Here is a 16,378-nt window from a genome sequence, read left to right as displayed (position 1 = left end):
CGGGGTGAGGTTACCAGAGGGACGGCCGGGCTGGGTCCTTTAAGGCGGGTGGGTTTGCGGGAGCGCGGGAGGGCAAGAAGGGCGGTGGACGTCTGGCACGACTGGGGGCTGGAGTGAGGACCTCCCTCCCCGCCACTTTGGGGTACTCGTGTTCATTAGAATGTGCGTAATAATACCGAGCGCTGCCACTGCCGCTGTGCCTATGGAATAGTTGAGGACTGAAAAAGTCTTTTGCGAGGTCACATGACAGGGCTCGTGCGTGCGTCTTCCTCGGCTTCTGGTGCGTCCGTTTGCTCAGTCCTAAGCCTGGTGCAGAGCTTTCCTGTAAAACCCCCAAATAACTGGCCCCTTTATTATGAAAAATGTCAAACATCAGCAAAGTTGAAAGAATGAACACCTGTTACCCCATCACCTAGACTCCTCCATTAACATTTTACTATACTTGCTTTACCACATTTTGGTCTGTTAAGTCCCTCAGTTCCTCTTATGTTTTGATACATGTCAAGGTAAATTGCAGATATAAGTGCACTTCTCCCCTAAATTTTTCAGCATGCATGTCATTCAATGAAGCTTAATATTTGTTTAGATTTTGGTGTAAAACTTACAAAGAAATGCACAACTCTGAAGTGCACATTCACGGAGTCTGACAAAAGCATACACCTGTGTAACCCAAACTTCTATCAAGATATAGAACATTCCAAAAACCCCAGAAAGTTGGTTAATGCCCCTTGCCAGCCAATCCCTGCCCCCTCCTACTTTCAGAGGCAACCACTATTCTGATTTTTCTCCACAATATAATCTGTTCTAGAGATTCATGTAAGTGAAACCATCATATCGTATGTATATTTTCTTGTGTAAGAGTTCTTTCACAGGAAGAATGTTTCTGAGAATCATCCATTTGTTCGCATGTATCAGCAGTTTGTTTTTATTGCTGTGTGGTTTCACATTGTATGAATATACCTTACTTTATCCATTCTCCTAGTGATGAACACCTGAACTCTTTCACGTCTTTGGCTGTTATGAAGTAGGTTGCTGTATAAGTTATTTTGTAGACATATGTTTATTTCCTTTGCGTAAATATTTAGGAGTGGTCAAAGGTCATAGGTAATGTTTAACTTTTTAAGTAACTGCCAGATCTTTTTCCAAAATGTATCATTTTATACTTGCACCAACAATATATGAGAGTTCTGGTTGATCCACATCCTGCTCAACATTTGTTTTTAATTTGGGAGGACTTTTTAGCTTTAGCCATATGGTATATGTAGTGGTATCTTACTGTGGTTTCATTTTGCATTTCCCTGTTACCTGATGATGTTGCGCATTTTTTCATATGCTTATTGGCCATACATACATTTTCTCTTGTGAGGAGTGTTAAAATCTTTTTGTACCCACCCCCCAACTTTTATATTGGCTTGTTTGCCTTTTTATTATTGAGTTGTAGGAGTTCCGATGTTAAATTCCTGCTTTGGTTTTTCCAGCTGCCCTATGAGGAACACATTCATTAAGGATTTTGCTTGTAGTCTCTCGGTAAAACTCACAACCATACTTCTACGAAGAGCCAAATATGGTGCCTGCCAAGATATACCCCAACCAACCAGAGAGGAAGTGTCAAAAACATGTCTTTCTGTCATTATGCCCTCATTCTACTTCCATCTAGTGTTCTTCTCCCACTAGACATGGAATAAAGGCCACAAGTTTAGATGTCAGACAAATCCCCACACCAGCTTTTAATCCACAGGAGCATGAGCAACCTGAGGGTCACTTTTCTTCTTCTGTAAAATGGATAAACCTACTTTCAGGGTGGTTGTTAAGGATTAGAAATTATTTTTATGTAGGATCTAGAATGTATTAAGTGCTTAATAATATTGATCATCATTGACTCAATTCTTGGATGTAGGGTCTATGATCTCCATTTTACAGATGAGAAAACAGGTACAGAAACTGAAATATTGCCTAAGATCACAGTGAGTCATGAAGCCAAGACTAGAGTTCACACCATCAACCTCAAAAAAAAAAAAAAAAAAAATAGAGGAGCTACCATCATTATGATTATTTTATATTTCTATGCTTTGTCTCCTTTTGAAATTGCCTGTCCCCATCCTTGAAGACCCAGCCACCTCCAGGAGACTTACCTTCTCCCTCTCTAGTGTGCTACGGTCTTCTGTTTTCTGCTACAGCCTGTGTTCTCTTTCCATTATCTGTGGCCACATCTGCTCCTGGAAGAGCTCCTGGTCACCTTAGTATCCTTGTTGCCTCAGCAAGGAGGCTAGCACGCACGAGGTGCTCAGCAATGTCCGAACAAATAAGTCACAGCACAGTTGATACTGTCCCCACACCGCCATGCTGTTCAGTGTCGGGTTCTGTGCATTCTTTAGGGACTGCTACAGTGTGCACCTTCCAGGGAATCATCTCCTGAGTTGTGGTCCCTCCTATTTCCTCCACAGCACAGGATTCTACAGGATTAGTCTGTCTTCTTCCCTCTTCCCCAGAGTCTGTGACAAGTCTGCAAGAGACAGAAGGAGCCACGCTGTGGCTTGGAGACTGAAAGCGGGGCTGCTTGCCTCGGAGCTGCCTCCAAATCATCCTCTCCTCTCCAGGGGCACTCCGTGGCCTCTAGAAACCGTCAGCTGGAGATGCTGGCTCTGAAGGCTCGCCAAGCCCCTGTGGTTTGGCAGAAGAAGAGCTCATTGTCCAACCAGGAAGTGGTCCTGGAGTCTCAGCTGACCCTAGACCTTTCGAGGCAAGGCTGGGGCTCATAGCAGCTGAACTGGAGGCTCCCCAGAGGCTCACACACAATTCTGCCTCTCCAGAAGACTGGCAGGGAAAATGCCCCAAGCCCCACAGATCTTAGCATCACGTGCCTGGAGTACTAAGAGATTTGTTGACATATTGACAGCAACCAAGCTAGTCTAGCTTCCCATCATTGGCTCCGAGGGGAGTAGGGTGATCCTGGGAGCTGAGAAGCCATGTATAGCAGAGCCACGGAGCTCATAGGCTGCATCCCAGGTGCAGGTTCAGCCACAGTGAGACAGGTATTTGAGCTTTGCTACTCCAAAGGCAGGGAGAGGGCACAAGGACAGAGCCAGGTCCTTTGTGTGCAGCAAAGTCATAAGCACCCCAGAAAAACTGCAAAATTTCACATGAGACTGAGCCCCAGCCCAGTTTAGTAGATGATCTCAACTTGGACACAGAGGCTTTTAGACAAAAGGAGCACAAAACTCCCACAAGTTTCTCACCAGCGCTAGGAAAAGCCCTTAAGAGCTGTCACTTACAATGGCCTCCTGCAGGGGTGGAACCAGGCTGGGACTATGGGAAGACTGCAGGCCTGTCACTCACTCAGCCTGGGTGGCACAAAGAACTTTGGGATTTAGGCTGAAGGCCATTGATCCCATGGTGGTGTTTGATGTACAAAGAGAGGTGGAATGGTTTCTTTTTTCTGATGTGAGAAATGACTTGATGCCCCTTAAGGTTGGGTCCTAGAACCCTCCTTTTCCTTCCACTCCCCCTCCCTCCCTGGGAAGGCACACTTACTCACTTACCACCTACACATTGGTAGCTCCATCTATTTATTTCCCAGCCTAATCCTCTCTAAATCCAACACATGTGGGTCCTAGTGCCCTCACCATGGCCAAAACCAAATTTGTGACCTTCTTCCCAAACCTGGATCTCCCCTACATTCCACATCATCCTGTTGCACAAGGGAGAAACAATGGTGGCACCCCTGACCCCTTCCTCTCTCTCACCTACCTGTCAAATCTTTTGGAAACTGTCTCCTAAATCTCTCCTCATTCCTTCCACCTTTCTACATCCCGTCCACCTCCACGCTAGTCCACTACCCCGCTATGTAGTGTGGTTCTTGGTTCCCAGGCATCCATACTGGTGCTCTCCAGTGAACAGTCCACAAGGAGCCTCTCTCCCCCCACCCCCCATACCCCCCTTACTCCTTACTCCCCTCCTTGACCCCTTCTTATCCTTCCGGGCTCAGGTCAGATGCCACTTCCTCAAGGGAAATGCCCCCGTGACTGCTCTTAATAGGCTATGAACTCCTTCCTTGAACTGGTCATAGTCGCAATTTTGCATCTGGGTCCCCACTAGACTAGACTCCCATAAAAGCAGCACTTTTTTTTTCCCACTCTACATTCCTTGTTCAGTGTCTTACACATGTTAAACACTGACATTTAATTTAATAAATATTTATTGAATGAATGTCATTTTTTTTTTATACCCTGCCTCAACCCAGTCAAGCTGATCACTACCATTATCTCTTGCATGGAGTATTGTGTTAGGTGTCTGTCCTGAGCCTGTCCTCCTCCAGTATATTCCCCACACTGTGGCCAGAATTACCTTTTTAGCAAGCAAATGCAACCACTTGTAATCCTTCATTACTCCCCATAAAATTCAGATTCATTAACATGGCCCCTAACATGTCAACTGCCAGTTACCTATCCAAAGACTATTGTCCTCTTGTTCCTTAGAAACATAACCCTGGTTTTTACCAAGACAGCAGTGTGCTCTACTAAAGGACCACCCCAGCCTCTCCAGTAGCCACGGTGCTTCTGAGAGGTTTGAAAGGTAGTACGGAAATCAGATGCACTGGTAATGCAGTGACTTGAAAAGGTTACTGTCTTTCCAGAGGCCAGAATTTTCTTTCTTCCAGATAATGTTGTGTCTCTATGTCTATAAAATATCTGTAAGTGAAACCTTTCTCGGGTTAGCACGCTCTGGTCAGTGAGATGAAAGTGGACACGACTGGTTAGAACTTCCAAGGGCACTTCCTGAAGTGGAAACAGACAGCAGGCTGTGCTTTGCCTGTCCCCAGTTTCTAGGATATGATGGGCGGGGCTTCAACGGCCACCTCAGACAGGAGCGATCAATGGGAATTCGAGCCACGTGGCTGGGATGGCTGAGCAAAAAGAGCCAAAAAGGACCCAGGCGCCCAATAACTTCGGAGCAGCCACATGGTCCTGCACTTCAGACGTCTTTTATTTTTTTTATTTATTTTTTTTTAAAGATTTTATTTATTTATTTATTTATTTATTTATTAGAGAACGAGCGAGAGAGAAACAGCATGAGAGAGGAGAGGGTCAGAGGGAGAAGCAGGCTCCCTGCTGAGCCGGGAGCCTGATGTGGGACTCGATCCCAGGACCCTGGGATCATGACCTGAGCCGAAGGCAGTCGCTTAACCAACTGAGCCACCCAGGCGCCCTCAGACGTCTTTTATATGAGGAAATAAATTTTTATCTTTAGTCTCTGACCTTTTACTAGCAGCTGAATCGAAACTTGATACAGGCTTCCAAGTATTTCATGACTAACCTTTGTCAGTCTTACCTCTCTCACCTTCCTCTCGTCCCCAGATCCAACAGTTCAGCCCAGCTGAATGTTCCTTAGTCCCTCAGAGCTATTTCTCTCCATTTACAGTCTTCCCAAGCTGCTCTTGCTGCTTGAATTACAGCCCCCACTTGGCAAACTCCTACTCAGCCTCTGGATCTCAGCTTAAAAATCAGTTCTTTGGTGGCCACATGAGCTATTTTCTGATACCAGAGTTGTTCCTCATCATGCTACTGATTACACCGTGAACCGTGGTATTTACTTGGTTTTCTCCTCCAGAGACAGTCAAGTACCAAAGGCAGGGATGCAGCCTGTCTTGTTCAGAACTGTACTCCAAACGCCCAGCACACGTATTCAAGAGCTATTTCCTGAAGAGATGGAGCACATGAGAGATGGGGGGATGGTGTCGGTTAGATATAGTGGGTCTGAGATCTCTACAACGTGACACACGAAGGGGAGCGGTTGGTAGATTATTATTTATTATTTATACCGTGCCCTGTTCCCAAACAGGATGTAGGGGAGCAGGATGGCTGGAGTACCACTGCACGGGGAGTGCTACAGAGTTCACGTCCACTTAGAGACACTGGTTTAGGAGACTCTATCAGAAGACTGCGGAGAGTCTGGGGGAGGGAGGGGTGCTAAGAAAAGCAGTTGCATCTTGTCCTGCCTCATCTTCCATCTCCTCGCCTATAAGCCCTACCTTGGGAGGAAGCCAAAAACTGGTGGGAGGGTTGTAGCAGGAAAGGTTAGCAGTAAAGCAGGAGGGTTAATTCCCAGAGAGGTATGCCATCCCACTGTCCTTGCCTCCCACTGGTGCCTACTGCAAGTAAAGAGTCTGGTCTTCTCCGAAGGGCTCTGGCTGGGCCTAGGGTCTCCTGTGGAGAAGAGCCAGCTCAGTCAGTCTGTAGAGGGAGGCCCACTGCTAGCTGCAAGCTCCAGGCTCTGCCCCTCCATCAGCCCCATCCTCTTCCTCATCAGACTGTGCCAAGGGCGTGTCTGCCCCGCCGTCACTGGGATTTGGGCTGTGCAGGTTGGTGGAGTCGTCAGAAGATGAGGAGGAGGTGCGGGACACAGTCCTGTCTGGCGTGGGCATTGGCAGGCTCAACTCCTCCGGGTGGTCATCCAGCCCTGCCCAGAAAAGAAGAGTTGGTCAGGGCCACAAACAGGGCTTCTGGGGACTCTCGGAGATGGTCCGGCCAGGAGAGGCTGAACCCCAGAGAAGGGCAGGGGAGTGACCAGTCACTGAGCCAGTCCACAAAGAGCCAGGTCTCCTGACTGCCAGTTCCTTTCACTTCACTACACCATGTCTGGGCCCTAGACTCAGGTCAATCAATTCAAGAGTTCAAGCTCTACCTACGTCACTTACTTGGTCCTGAGTGGCTCTGGGCAAGTCATTTTCTCCCTCAAGGACTGAATCTTCTCTAAAAATGGGATAGGCACCTACATTCCAGAAGGGTTTTGAGGATAAAATCAATCGAAGAATGATTATAAAATGTCTGGCATGCAGTAGGCCATCAATAAACAGCGGCAGCTTTAAATAAGAGAATATCTATTTTATAAGCTAAACATATGGGCTTTGGAATGAGACAGCCATGGTTTGAACCCAGCTCTTCCACTTTCAGGCTGTGTGACAACTTCTGAGTCTAATTTCCTCCTTTATAAAATCAGGATACTACCGCCTGCCCTAGTAGGACATTGTAAGGATTGAGTTAATTGAGCACAGTATTAGCAACCTTAAAAAAAAAAAAAAAGTGCTCAGTAAATATTCATATGAAGAGGACTAAAACGGCTTAAGTTATCTAATATAAAAATTTATATTGTATATGATTTTAATTACATGAATTAATCACATTAATTTCACAAACACAAAATTAACAAAGGCTAAGGGGGGCTGAGGCATTCCCAGAATTTTAGATTGGAGATCTGTCACCCAGTTCCCCTCGGGGTCAACTTCCCTAAAATCAGAACAGACAGCTGTTTCATTCATAGAAATACCCATTTCCAACCCCTACATGTATACTTCTCCAGCCCTGCCTTGCAGCCTCACTTCAGAGCCTGCCACCCAGTTCTGGCTAACTGGTGCCCAAGTCCCCCAAGCCAAGGGCCATACCAGATGTCTGGGAGGCTGGTGGAGAGTCCTCACAAGGCAAGAACACATCTGCTCCATCCTGGTCTCCAAGGTCAATAAGTTCTACCTGCTCCAGTGCATCCACATTCACTTCCATGGATGAGATACTCCCTATGGGGGCTGAAGATCAAGAAGGGGGCAAGTCAGGAGGACGCAGGCCAGAGCCCCCAGAGCCCCTAGGATGGTCAAAGATATGTGTCAGGTCCAGAGACAGAAGTTTTGAGGGCCAAAAAAATAAGGGGAAGAGGCTCCCATGATTCAGGACCTACGAGACCTACCCCCCCACCCCACTCCAGGCCCTCTCCCCAGGACTCAGAGCTTACGTCTCTGCGACTCGAGATGCAGGTGGGACAGGGGGAAGACAAACTCCGTCTCCGGCTGTAAAATTTCCTCAAAGAATTTCTGCCGCTCCCGAAGGCGGAGCTGCTGGCGCTCCAGGGCTGCCCGAGGATTTGGGTCCATGTCAGCTCCTGGGAGGTGGCAGGGCAAGTAGAGCTATGAAGTTGAGAGGGAACACAACGGGGGCCTGGGCTTGGGGAGCCCCTCTGCAGCCAGCATCCTGGCGTTGCAGCCTGGACACCACCGGACTTGGCCACCTCCTTCCCTTCCTTGAAACAAAGTCTGTTACTACAAACTTCAAGTCTCAGAGAGAGGCAGGGCTGAGCCTGGCTCCACAAAGGGGATGCTGGTTCCAGGCACGGCAAAAGAAGCTCCTCTGTATTCAGGGAACGGGGCCAATAGCCAAGACTCAGTATCATGCCCTGGTGAGAGGGGTTGGAGGGATTGGTCCAGCCCAAAAGAAGGAGGCACTTCTAACGGACCCAGCCACCCCTCGGAAGGCCATGGAAGACGGTGGGATGGGGACCTCAGGGTGCTCAAGTGCTGTAACTCTGGTTCATGCCCAGCCTTCAAAACCCAAAGACTAAAACACCCCCTCTCCCCCACATACCCTATCATCACCATCCCCTCCAAACCCTGCTCTTAAGTTAAAGACCTGACTTCCAGACTTGGCTCTGCCCCTCAGGAAATCATCTTTCCAGCCTCAGGCTTCCCATCCGAAAATGACTTAATAGTTCTTCCTGCCTCAAACTCAACCCAGCGGCTGCTGGTGCAGGTGCTCTGTAAAATGTAAAGCCCAGATACTGTGCTATTTAGAGGCGCCCCCCCATCTCTTTCTTCTCCGTACTCCCCAGGTCTTTATTTAAGCACCTCTCCTCTCACACATCTCAGTCTTATATCCCCACTAGTCAGTGAGTAGCAATTGGAAGGGCGGGTCCTGGGTCCAATTCAGACCAGGCCCCTGCGGTCCCCAGTGCTGAGAGCTTTCCAGAACACCAGAGCTCTGGGCCAGCCCAAGCCCTATACTTCCACTCGCATTCACTCCATCTCCTTCCGGCAGCGCGCTCTGAGCCCATCACTGGAGGCAAGGGAGTATCTGGCTTGAGGACCAGCTCGTCATCCTCTGTAGCCTGCCCCCCTCGCTTAATCTGGACTCAGTGTCGGAGACCCCGGCCAGCTCCACAGGCGCTGCTGCGGGCCGCGAGGGGCTCAAACCCAAGTGGGCCAGTCAGGGCCAAAGACAGTGTGCGGAGACCTGGTGGCCACCGGCTGGCAACGGGGGAGGGAGGCGCTGACGCCGATTCCCGGGAAAGGCTCTCCGAGCTGCCGCCCAGGTCACAGCGCTAAAAATACCCGGGGCCCCTGGGGCCGTCTGCTCCAGCCCGGGCGGGGGAGGGAGAGAACGAGGGTGGGGGCGCCCACGGGCCGGGGGTGCCAGGACGCCCCCTCTCCCCCTCACCATCTCCCGAGACCTGAGGCGCTGTCCCCAGGGGCAGCCGGGGCCGGGGAGAGGAAGGGAGTTGTTTACGCGACGAAAGGTGCTGGGGAAAAGACGAGGTCTGGAGAGCCCGGGGAGCCCCAGAAATGCAGAGCGCCCCGCCGGTCTCCGCCCCACCCGCCCTGGAGTCCGCGGGAGCGAGAAAATTCCCTAAAAAGGGCCGGGACGCGCCCGCGGGTGGGAGGGGGGAGGCGGCCGAGGGCCCAAGGGCGTCCGGCTAGTGCGGAGGGCCCCCAGCCCTCGCCCGGCCGCCGCCTCTGCGCCCCCGCCGCTGAGCCCCTACCTGCAGTGCCCCGCGCCCCCGCTGCCTCGGTCGCTCGGCTCCGGCGAGACGGCGGCGGGGGCGTGGGAGCGAGCCGCGCCGGGCGGGGTGGGGCTGCGCCGCCGAGGCTCCCGCGGGACGGCCGGGCCCTGGGAGCCGGGAACGAGGAAGCGGCGGGCGGCGGAAGTGGGGGAGGGGCGGCGGCGGGCACCCGCGCTCGCCTCCCTCCCGGCGGCCTTGGGGAGCCCCCTTGGGCGCGGCCGCTCGCACTTCCAGGCCCGGGGAAAAGTTCCCGGCGCGCATCCCTGCCCCGCAGCTGGCCGCGCTCGTCCGCACTCCGCCCGTCGCCGGGGCGCTCGGCTCCGCACGCTCAGATCCACTTGCTGCGCCGCGCTGGGCGGCGCATCCCCGCCGCGGGGACACGCGCGGGCTGTCGACCCACGCGCACTTGCTGCTGGCGACTCCCGGGCAGCCCCGCCGCAACGCACCCGCACCCTGGGCGAGAAGGCGCAGCGGGGAAGGAGACCCGCTGGAGCGGGGAGGGCATTGACCCGGTGCCGCGCATCAGGGCAGGTGCGCCGCGGCGGAGGGCCCCCGACCCTAGGACTCACCCGGCAGCCCCGGGTTCTGTCTCCGGGATCGCACCGAGCCGCCGCCCAGGCTTCCAGCGCACTGAGCGGGGTGGGCGCGGGGACGGGGCGGGTCAGGGCTGCAGGGGTGGGCCGCTGCGCCGCACCCCGAGACGCCGGCGTGGAGCCAAGTCCTCCAGGGCGCGAACAGGGGCGCTGCGCGTTCAGATTGGCGGGGGTGGAGGGGCAAGGCACAAACTGCGGAGCCGACGGAGGAAACGCTTGCCCCCCTCTCCGCGCCTCCTGCTCAAACCAGTGCCTAAGTGTCCAATCTAGCAGCTCCTGGACTGAGATTCTGTGCCCATTCTTTTCCTCCTCCCTCCCACCCATCCCCTTGTGCTCACAGCTCCAGAGCCGCGGGAACAGGACCGGGTCGGGGGTGTCTGTCGGGAATACTTCCGTGGGGTCATTCGTTCATTCACTGAACAAACATCCACGAGCAAGCCGGGAACTGGGAGTCATCCTTGGCACCTCCCGGTCCTGTGGTAAATACACCTCCATTCCCTGTTGATTCTCTTCCCTAAATAACTTTTCAATCCACCGTTCCTCTCTGTTTGCACCACCATCTCTCCCTTGGCTCCCCAGTAGCCTTCTATCTGGTGTTCCTGTACTCACTCTGGCCCTGCTACACTGCATCCCCCTCCCCCCCATAACACACAGCAGTCAGCCACCATTTCAAAACCCAAGTCTGCGTTCAAAACGCCACCCCCTGCTTAAATCCCTCCATTATTAGAATAAAATCTAGGTGCTGATATCTGAGCCGAGTCTTGAAGAAATAAGTTCAACAAGCAGAGAACAGGGGGGATGGGCATGTGCAAAGGGATGGAGTCATGACACATTCAGGCTTCCCTGTCAGGGGACCAGCCCTGTACAGATACCCAAAACGCTGCTTCATCTATTGTTAGTGGGATCTCAAAACAACCCTGTGAGAGAAATACAGCAAGCAGCGTTCCCACTATTTTACAAGCAAGGAAACTAGTTTGTGGGAGGCAAGTGGTAGTCCCACCCTCCTGGGTTGCAAACCTAGCTCTGCATCTGGCCAGCTGTGTAAACACTTAATTTCTCTGTTCCTTGATTTCCTTGCTTATTAGGTAGGAATAATTAATCCCTACCACTTATGAGATAATTCATATAAAATGCTTAGTACAGGATGTGGGTACTTCGGAGATGCTCAGTAAACATTAGGTGTTTTGATTGTAATGGGCTCTGAGAAAGGGAGGAAAGTGCTTTCTTCTGTGAATTTCTGAAATTATAGGAAGTACACCCTAATAGTTAATACTTTTTATTAACTTATTATATATCTGTTGCTATTATAAGTGCTTTGCATATATTAACTCTATTAATCCTCTTAACAATCTTGTGAGGTAAATACTATTATTACTTCCATTTTACAGATCCAGAAACTGAGAGACAGAGAGGTGAAGGGACTTGTCCAAGGCCATACAGCAAATAAGTGATGAAATTCAAATCCACAGTGGCTGCTTCCAGGGACTGTGCTTGTAACCTCTGCTCCCAGCCTGTTCCCTTTCTGTCCTGTTGCAGTTTCTATCTTCCAAGAAATGTTTTAGTCAGTTTGATTCTTAGTCCTCATTACTGGATGAAGTACTTCGTCCCCCTTCCTAGCACAGAGGAATGAGACCCACTCGGGAGTACGGTGGGTGAGAGCTCAGCTCCCAAAACCATTTCTCCCCGTTCCAGGCTTATCCCCAGGAACAGAACTCCATGGGTTGTTTCAACCTGTCCCCAAGATGGTGAGAGATCTGGAACTTCCATCCCTTCTCTTTGCCAGATAGTTGCCACATGAAGGGGTAGAGAGAGAAAAGCATCCAAGCTAGAGATAATTCAGGGGGCTAAGCTGGAAGGGTGTCAGGCAAGAGAAAGACCCAGGCAGCGGCCCCAGGAGCAGATGGCAAAAGGAGGTGGAAGGAACCATGGAAAAGTAGATGGCTGAGACTTCTGGCTTCCATCCTGGATACAGAAAGCTGGGAAGAGCATCATTACCACACTAATCACAATTTTTAAAAATTGTTAGGTAGTCTATAAAATTACAACTTCTGTCAAACTCAGAGAGCTGAGGTTGCAGAGCAACCAATTAACCTGAATTCCAAAGAAGGACAGGAGCCTCCAAGAAGAAATGGGATGCAGGCACTGGCACCCTTGTGAGGTGCGAGGAAGACAGGGCCTCCGGGCAGACGGGCGAGAAGAGTCATTTCCTTATGTAGATCCGGGTTTCTCTCTCGTATCACATTCTTTCTGCCTCCAGAAAGAGCTACATAAAGAACTAAAGATCTCTGGAAATGGACAGAATAAAGGTAAATAGAAGAGACATTTTCCTGTTTTTAATCACCTTACAAGACAACTGACTCTTAAAGCCAGAGAGTGGATGTACACTACTCTTTCGCTTTCGAAGTCATGGGGATGTGAAGTGCAGCACAGGGAATATAGTCAGTAACTGTGTGTGGTGACAGATGATAAGTACATTTATCATGGTGAGCATTTTGTAATGTATATAATTGTCAAATGACTATGTTGTACACCTGAAACTAATATAAAATTGTATGTCACTACATTTCAAGTTTTACAAGTAGCAATATGTTGTGGATAGATAGCATATTAAAGTAAAATGTATAACAATAACAATAGTCAAACTGATGGGATAAGTAATTGGAAATATACTCTTGAAGGATCCTCTGCTATATAAGAAGTGGTATAACATTATTTAAAGATTGACTTTGATTAATTGAAGATATATATTGTAAATGCAAGGGCAACCACTAAAAAAAATTTTTTAAAGAAGTTTAACAAGCCAATATGAAGATAAAGTGGGATTATAAAAATATTGGGAGGCATTCTCCCTGGGCCTTTTTGTGCTCAACGTGTCTTGTTGACTATGTCAAGATTGCAAGGATCTGACTTCTCTGTCACCTGGGCCCTCGCCCAGGATTGTTGATTGTTAATAGAGCTGGAGAGATCAGATCAAATCAAGGCAGGCTTGCTTACTGCTTGTTATAAAAGTTCTGGGCCTGGCTCCTTAGCCACAGTGTTAACTCACTGTGTATATGCTGTGCATCTGGGACCACCATATCGGTTGTTGGCCTTGGGGCAAAGGGAACCAACAAACACACAACTATGCTGCTGTTTGTGTTGTTTGGTGTGCTGTGAGTAACCAACTGTTTTGATCAAATGCAGTAAGTCTTATTGTCTATTTTTGGTACCCAATAGATTGATGTTTTTCCCTGAAAAAATGTAGTTAATCCAAAGTAAGGAAGAAAAAGAAAAAAAATGAGAAAAAAAACCATGTAAAATATAAAACAAATAGCAAGATACAAGATTTTAATCCAACTGTCAATGAAAGACAACAAATTAAAAGACAGACTAGTAGAGTAGGAAGTAAAGCAAAAGGCAATAATGTACTGTCTACAAGAAACCCAATTTAACCATAAAAAAATATATGGGTTAAAAATAAATGAGTGGAGGGCACCTGGGTGGCTCAGTCATTAAGCGTCTGACTTCGGCTCAGGTCATGATCCCAGGGTCCTGGGATCGAGTCCCACATCGGGCTCCCTGCTCAGGGGGAAGCCTGCTTCTCCCTCTCCCACTCCCCCTGCTTGTGTTCCCTCTCTCGCTGTGTCTCTCTCTGTCTCTGTCAAATAAATAAATAAATATCTTAAAAAAAAAAAGTAAATGAATGGAATGAGATACACCATATAAACAGTAATCAAAGCAAATCAGAGTGGCAATATTAATACCAGACAAATGTAAACTTCAAAAAGACTATTACTAGTGATGAAGAGGGATATTCATAATAATAAAAGGTTCAATTCACCAAGAAGACTCCACTATTATAAATGCGAATACATCTAATAACAGAGTTTCAAAATAGATGAAGTAAAAACCAATAGACCTAAAATAGAAAGAGAAAAGTCTATATTTCAGTTAGAGAATTCAATACTGCTCTCTCAGTAATCAATAAAACAAGTAGGACAAAGCAGGGAGGATATAGAAAACCTGAACACTAGCAACTGACTTGTTCTGACTGACATTTTTGTAACACTTTACCCAACAACAGCAGAGTAAACATTCTTTTCAACTGCACATAAAACTGCACCAAGATACACCATAGTCTGGGCCACAAAACAAACCTCAACAAATTTAAAAGAATTTAAATCATACAAAATGTTGATATGACTATACGAGAATTGAAATATAACTAAAAAAGATATCTGGGAAACACCCCAATACTTGGAAATAAAGCACAACACTTCACAATAACCCATGAGTCAAAAACGAAGTCCACAAGGAAATTAGAAAAATATCCTGAATTGAATAAAATTGAAATGCAGCAGCCAGCCACCAAAATACCCCCAGTGCTCAGTGCCATTCGTTAGTCATACCTTTCTATAGACCTCTGCTACACTGGATCAAGGTTTCTCTATGTAAGAAATGGTAATGGATCCTGCCCAAAATTAGAATTAAAAAAACAAAAGACCACAGCTTCCATCTTGGGTGTGGGTCCTCTATTGCTTGGATCACTCACTCAGGGGGGAGCCAGATACTATGTTGTCAGCAGCCATGCAGAGAGGCTCACGTGGCAAGCAACAGAAGATTCCAGCCAACAGCCAGGAAGAGCAGAGGCCTGCCAGCAGCCACATGAGTGAGCAGGAAAACAGATCCACCAGCCCTGGGAGTGCCTTGGAAGGACCGCAGTCGTGGGCAGCAGCTTGCCTGTGACCTCCTGAGAGATGGAGGCAGGACCATTTGAGCTAGAGCATTCCTGGATTCCTGCTACCCAAAGCCTTTGAGATACTGAATACTTGTATCAAACTGCTAAGTTTGTATTGACATGCGGCAATAGATAACCAGGTAGAGACTCTGGTACTGGGGCAGAGTGCTGCCGTGTCAGCTCCCAAGCATGGCAGTGGCATTAGAACTGGCAACAAACAGAGAAGAGTGTAGTCAAAGTGCCTTGGAAAAGCTGCTGATAGAAGCCTCAGGCCTTTGATAAGACAACAGCCAGGGCGGACTGGTAAGCACTACTGGAAACTGGGGGAGGGGGAAGCTCGTTATGTCCGGACACAGAGGTTAGCAGCCCCATCACCTGCAGTAAAGAGGAGAATGGGGGGGTACGCCTAATGAACTGGGTGATCTAGCTAATTTCCAAGCAAGGTGGTGAAGGTGCCACCTGGTCTCTTATCGCTGCCGATGGTAAAATGCCAGCAGGGAGAGAGGAGCTAAAACAACAGTTCCCAAGTGACAGCGAGGCTGCCTCCGGGGAGCGGGGGGAGGGGGGGGAGCATTTGGCAATGTCTGGAGACGTTTTTGGTTGTCGAAACTGGAGAGGTTGCTATTGGCATCTAGTTCGTAGAGGCCAGGGATGCTGCTAAATATCCTCTAGTGCACAAGACAGACCCCTCTCACCACTGCCCCCCACACAAAGAATCATCCTGCCCAGAGTATCAGTAGCGTCAAGGTGGAGAAACCCTGAGCTAAAAGGCAGCGCTGTTGAATTTGGAGGAGCCAGGACTTCACGGTAGGAAATTCTCAGCCTCTCCAAATGGCAAATGAAAGTAACATTAAGAAGTGGATTCCTAGCAAACCTCAAAGCCAGGGCATTGAAAACATCCAAAACAACATGGTCTAAAACTGAAACTGAGAGGGGCACCTGGGCGGCTCAGTCGTTGAGCGTCTGCCTTCGGCTCAGGTCATGATCCCGGGGTCCTGGGATCGAGCCCCGCATCGGGCTCCCTGCTCAGCGGGGAATCTGCTTCTCCCTCTCCCTCTGCCACTCCCTCCACTTGTGTTTTCTCTCTCACTCTCCCTCTCAAATAAATAAACACAATCTTAAAAAAAACAAAAACAAAAACTGAGATTATGGCTACAAAATCTTGAGTTTATATCTCAGGAAGAGGCAATGCCTCAGAGTACTATTCAATCAGATAAAAGATCTCTAAAGAAATTATAGGTGTGCCTCACAGATCCTCTGAATCAAACAATAGGGATTCTAGAAAGCTTAGGGGTGTTGTGTTGTCCCTTAGCCATTTCAGCAGAAGCCTAATGCAGAGAAGGGCTTATCTCAAAGAAATTGTGGGCATGGCTTTTGTCTAATAGAGTGCCCTGAATAAGATTCAGAGTGACCTACAAGTTCTTAAAAGGATAATATATCCAGAAACATCTCCAGCTTGGATGTATAGGGA

The 16,378-nt window shown here is 48.9% G+C and overlaps 2 protein-coding genes across 5 annotated transcripts in view; one reads left to right on the top strand and one right to left on the bottom strand.

The window, feature by feature from the left end:
- Nucleotides 1-5,214: 5,214 nt before the first annotated feature.
- On the bottom strand, nucleotides 5,215-10,262 carry DBNDD2 (dysbindin domain containing 2). 2 transcript variants are annotated; one of them, XM_035006408.1, is made up of 4 exons: nucleotides 10,167-10,262; nucleotides 7,780-7,926; nucleotides 7,439-7,576; nucleotides 5,215-6,456 (listed from the first exon to the last, which is right to left on the bottom strand). In XM_035006408.1, the coding sequence occupies exons 2-4, from the start codon at nucleotides 7,916-7,918 to the stop codon at nucleotides 6,251-6,253; spliced, it is 483 nt and encodes a 160-aa protein (XP_034862299.1). In that variant the 5' UTR covers nucleotides 7,919-7,926; nucleotides 10,167-10,262; the 3' UTR covers nucleotides 5,215-6,250. The 2 variants fall into 2 exon arrangements, with proteins under 2 accessions (XP_034862299.1, XP_034862298.1); XM_035006407.1 differs by lacking the exon at nucleotides 10,167-10,262 and adding an exon at nucleotides 9,577-9,863.
- Nucleotides 9,860-16,378, top strand: part of TP53TG5 (TP53 target 5) — a 24,382-nt gene continuing 17,863 nt past the window's right edge. Inside the window, exons 1-3 of one of the 3 annotated variants that reach the window (XR_004679493.1) lie at nucleotides 9,860-10,128; nucleotides 10,531-10,669; nucleotides 12,448-12,508. The gene's annotated coding sequence lies outside the window, so the exon portion shown is untranslated. Of the gene's footprint in view, nucleotides 10,129-10,530; nucleotides 10,670-11,578; nucleotides 15,211-16,378 lie in introns of those variants that run through there. The other 2 variants (XR_004679492.1, XM_035006404.1) reach the window with 2 other exon arrangements.

The sequence above is a fragment of the Mirounga leonina genome, unplaced genomic scaffold (genome assembly GCF_011800145.1).
Source record: "Mirounga leonina isolate KUSES-001 unplaced genomic scaffold, KU_Mleo_1.0 Mir_150, whole genome shotgun sequence".
NCBI lineage: Eukaryota > Metazoa > Chordata > Mammalia > Carnivora > Phocidae > Mirounga > Mirounga leonina.
This window is presented reverse-complemented; position numbering and strand designations above follow the sequence as displayed.

Coding starts and splice junctions, on each gene's coding strand:
- DBNDD2 (XM_035006408.1), bottom strand. CDS start 7,918: ATGGACCCAAATCCTCGGGCAGCCCTGGAGCGCCAGCAGCTCCGCCTT. Junction 7,577..7,779: donor GCATCTCGAGTCGCAGAGAC/GTAAGCTCTGAG, acceptor CTTGATCTTCAG/CCCCCATAGGGAGTATCTCA. Junction 6,457..7,438: donor ACCAGCCTCCCAGACATCTG/GTATGGCCCTTG, acceptor TTTTCTGGGCAG/GGCTGGATGACCACCCGGAG.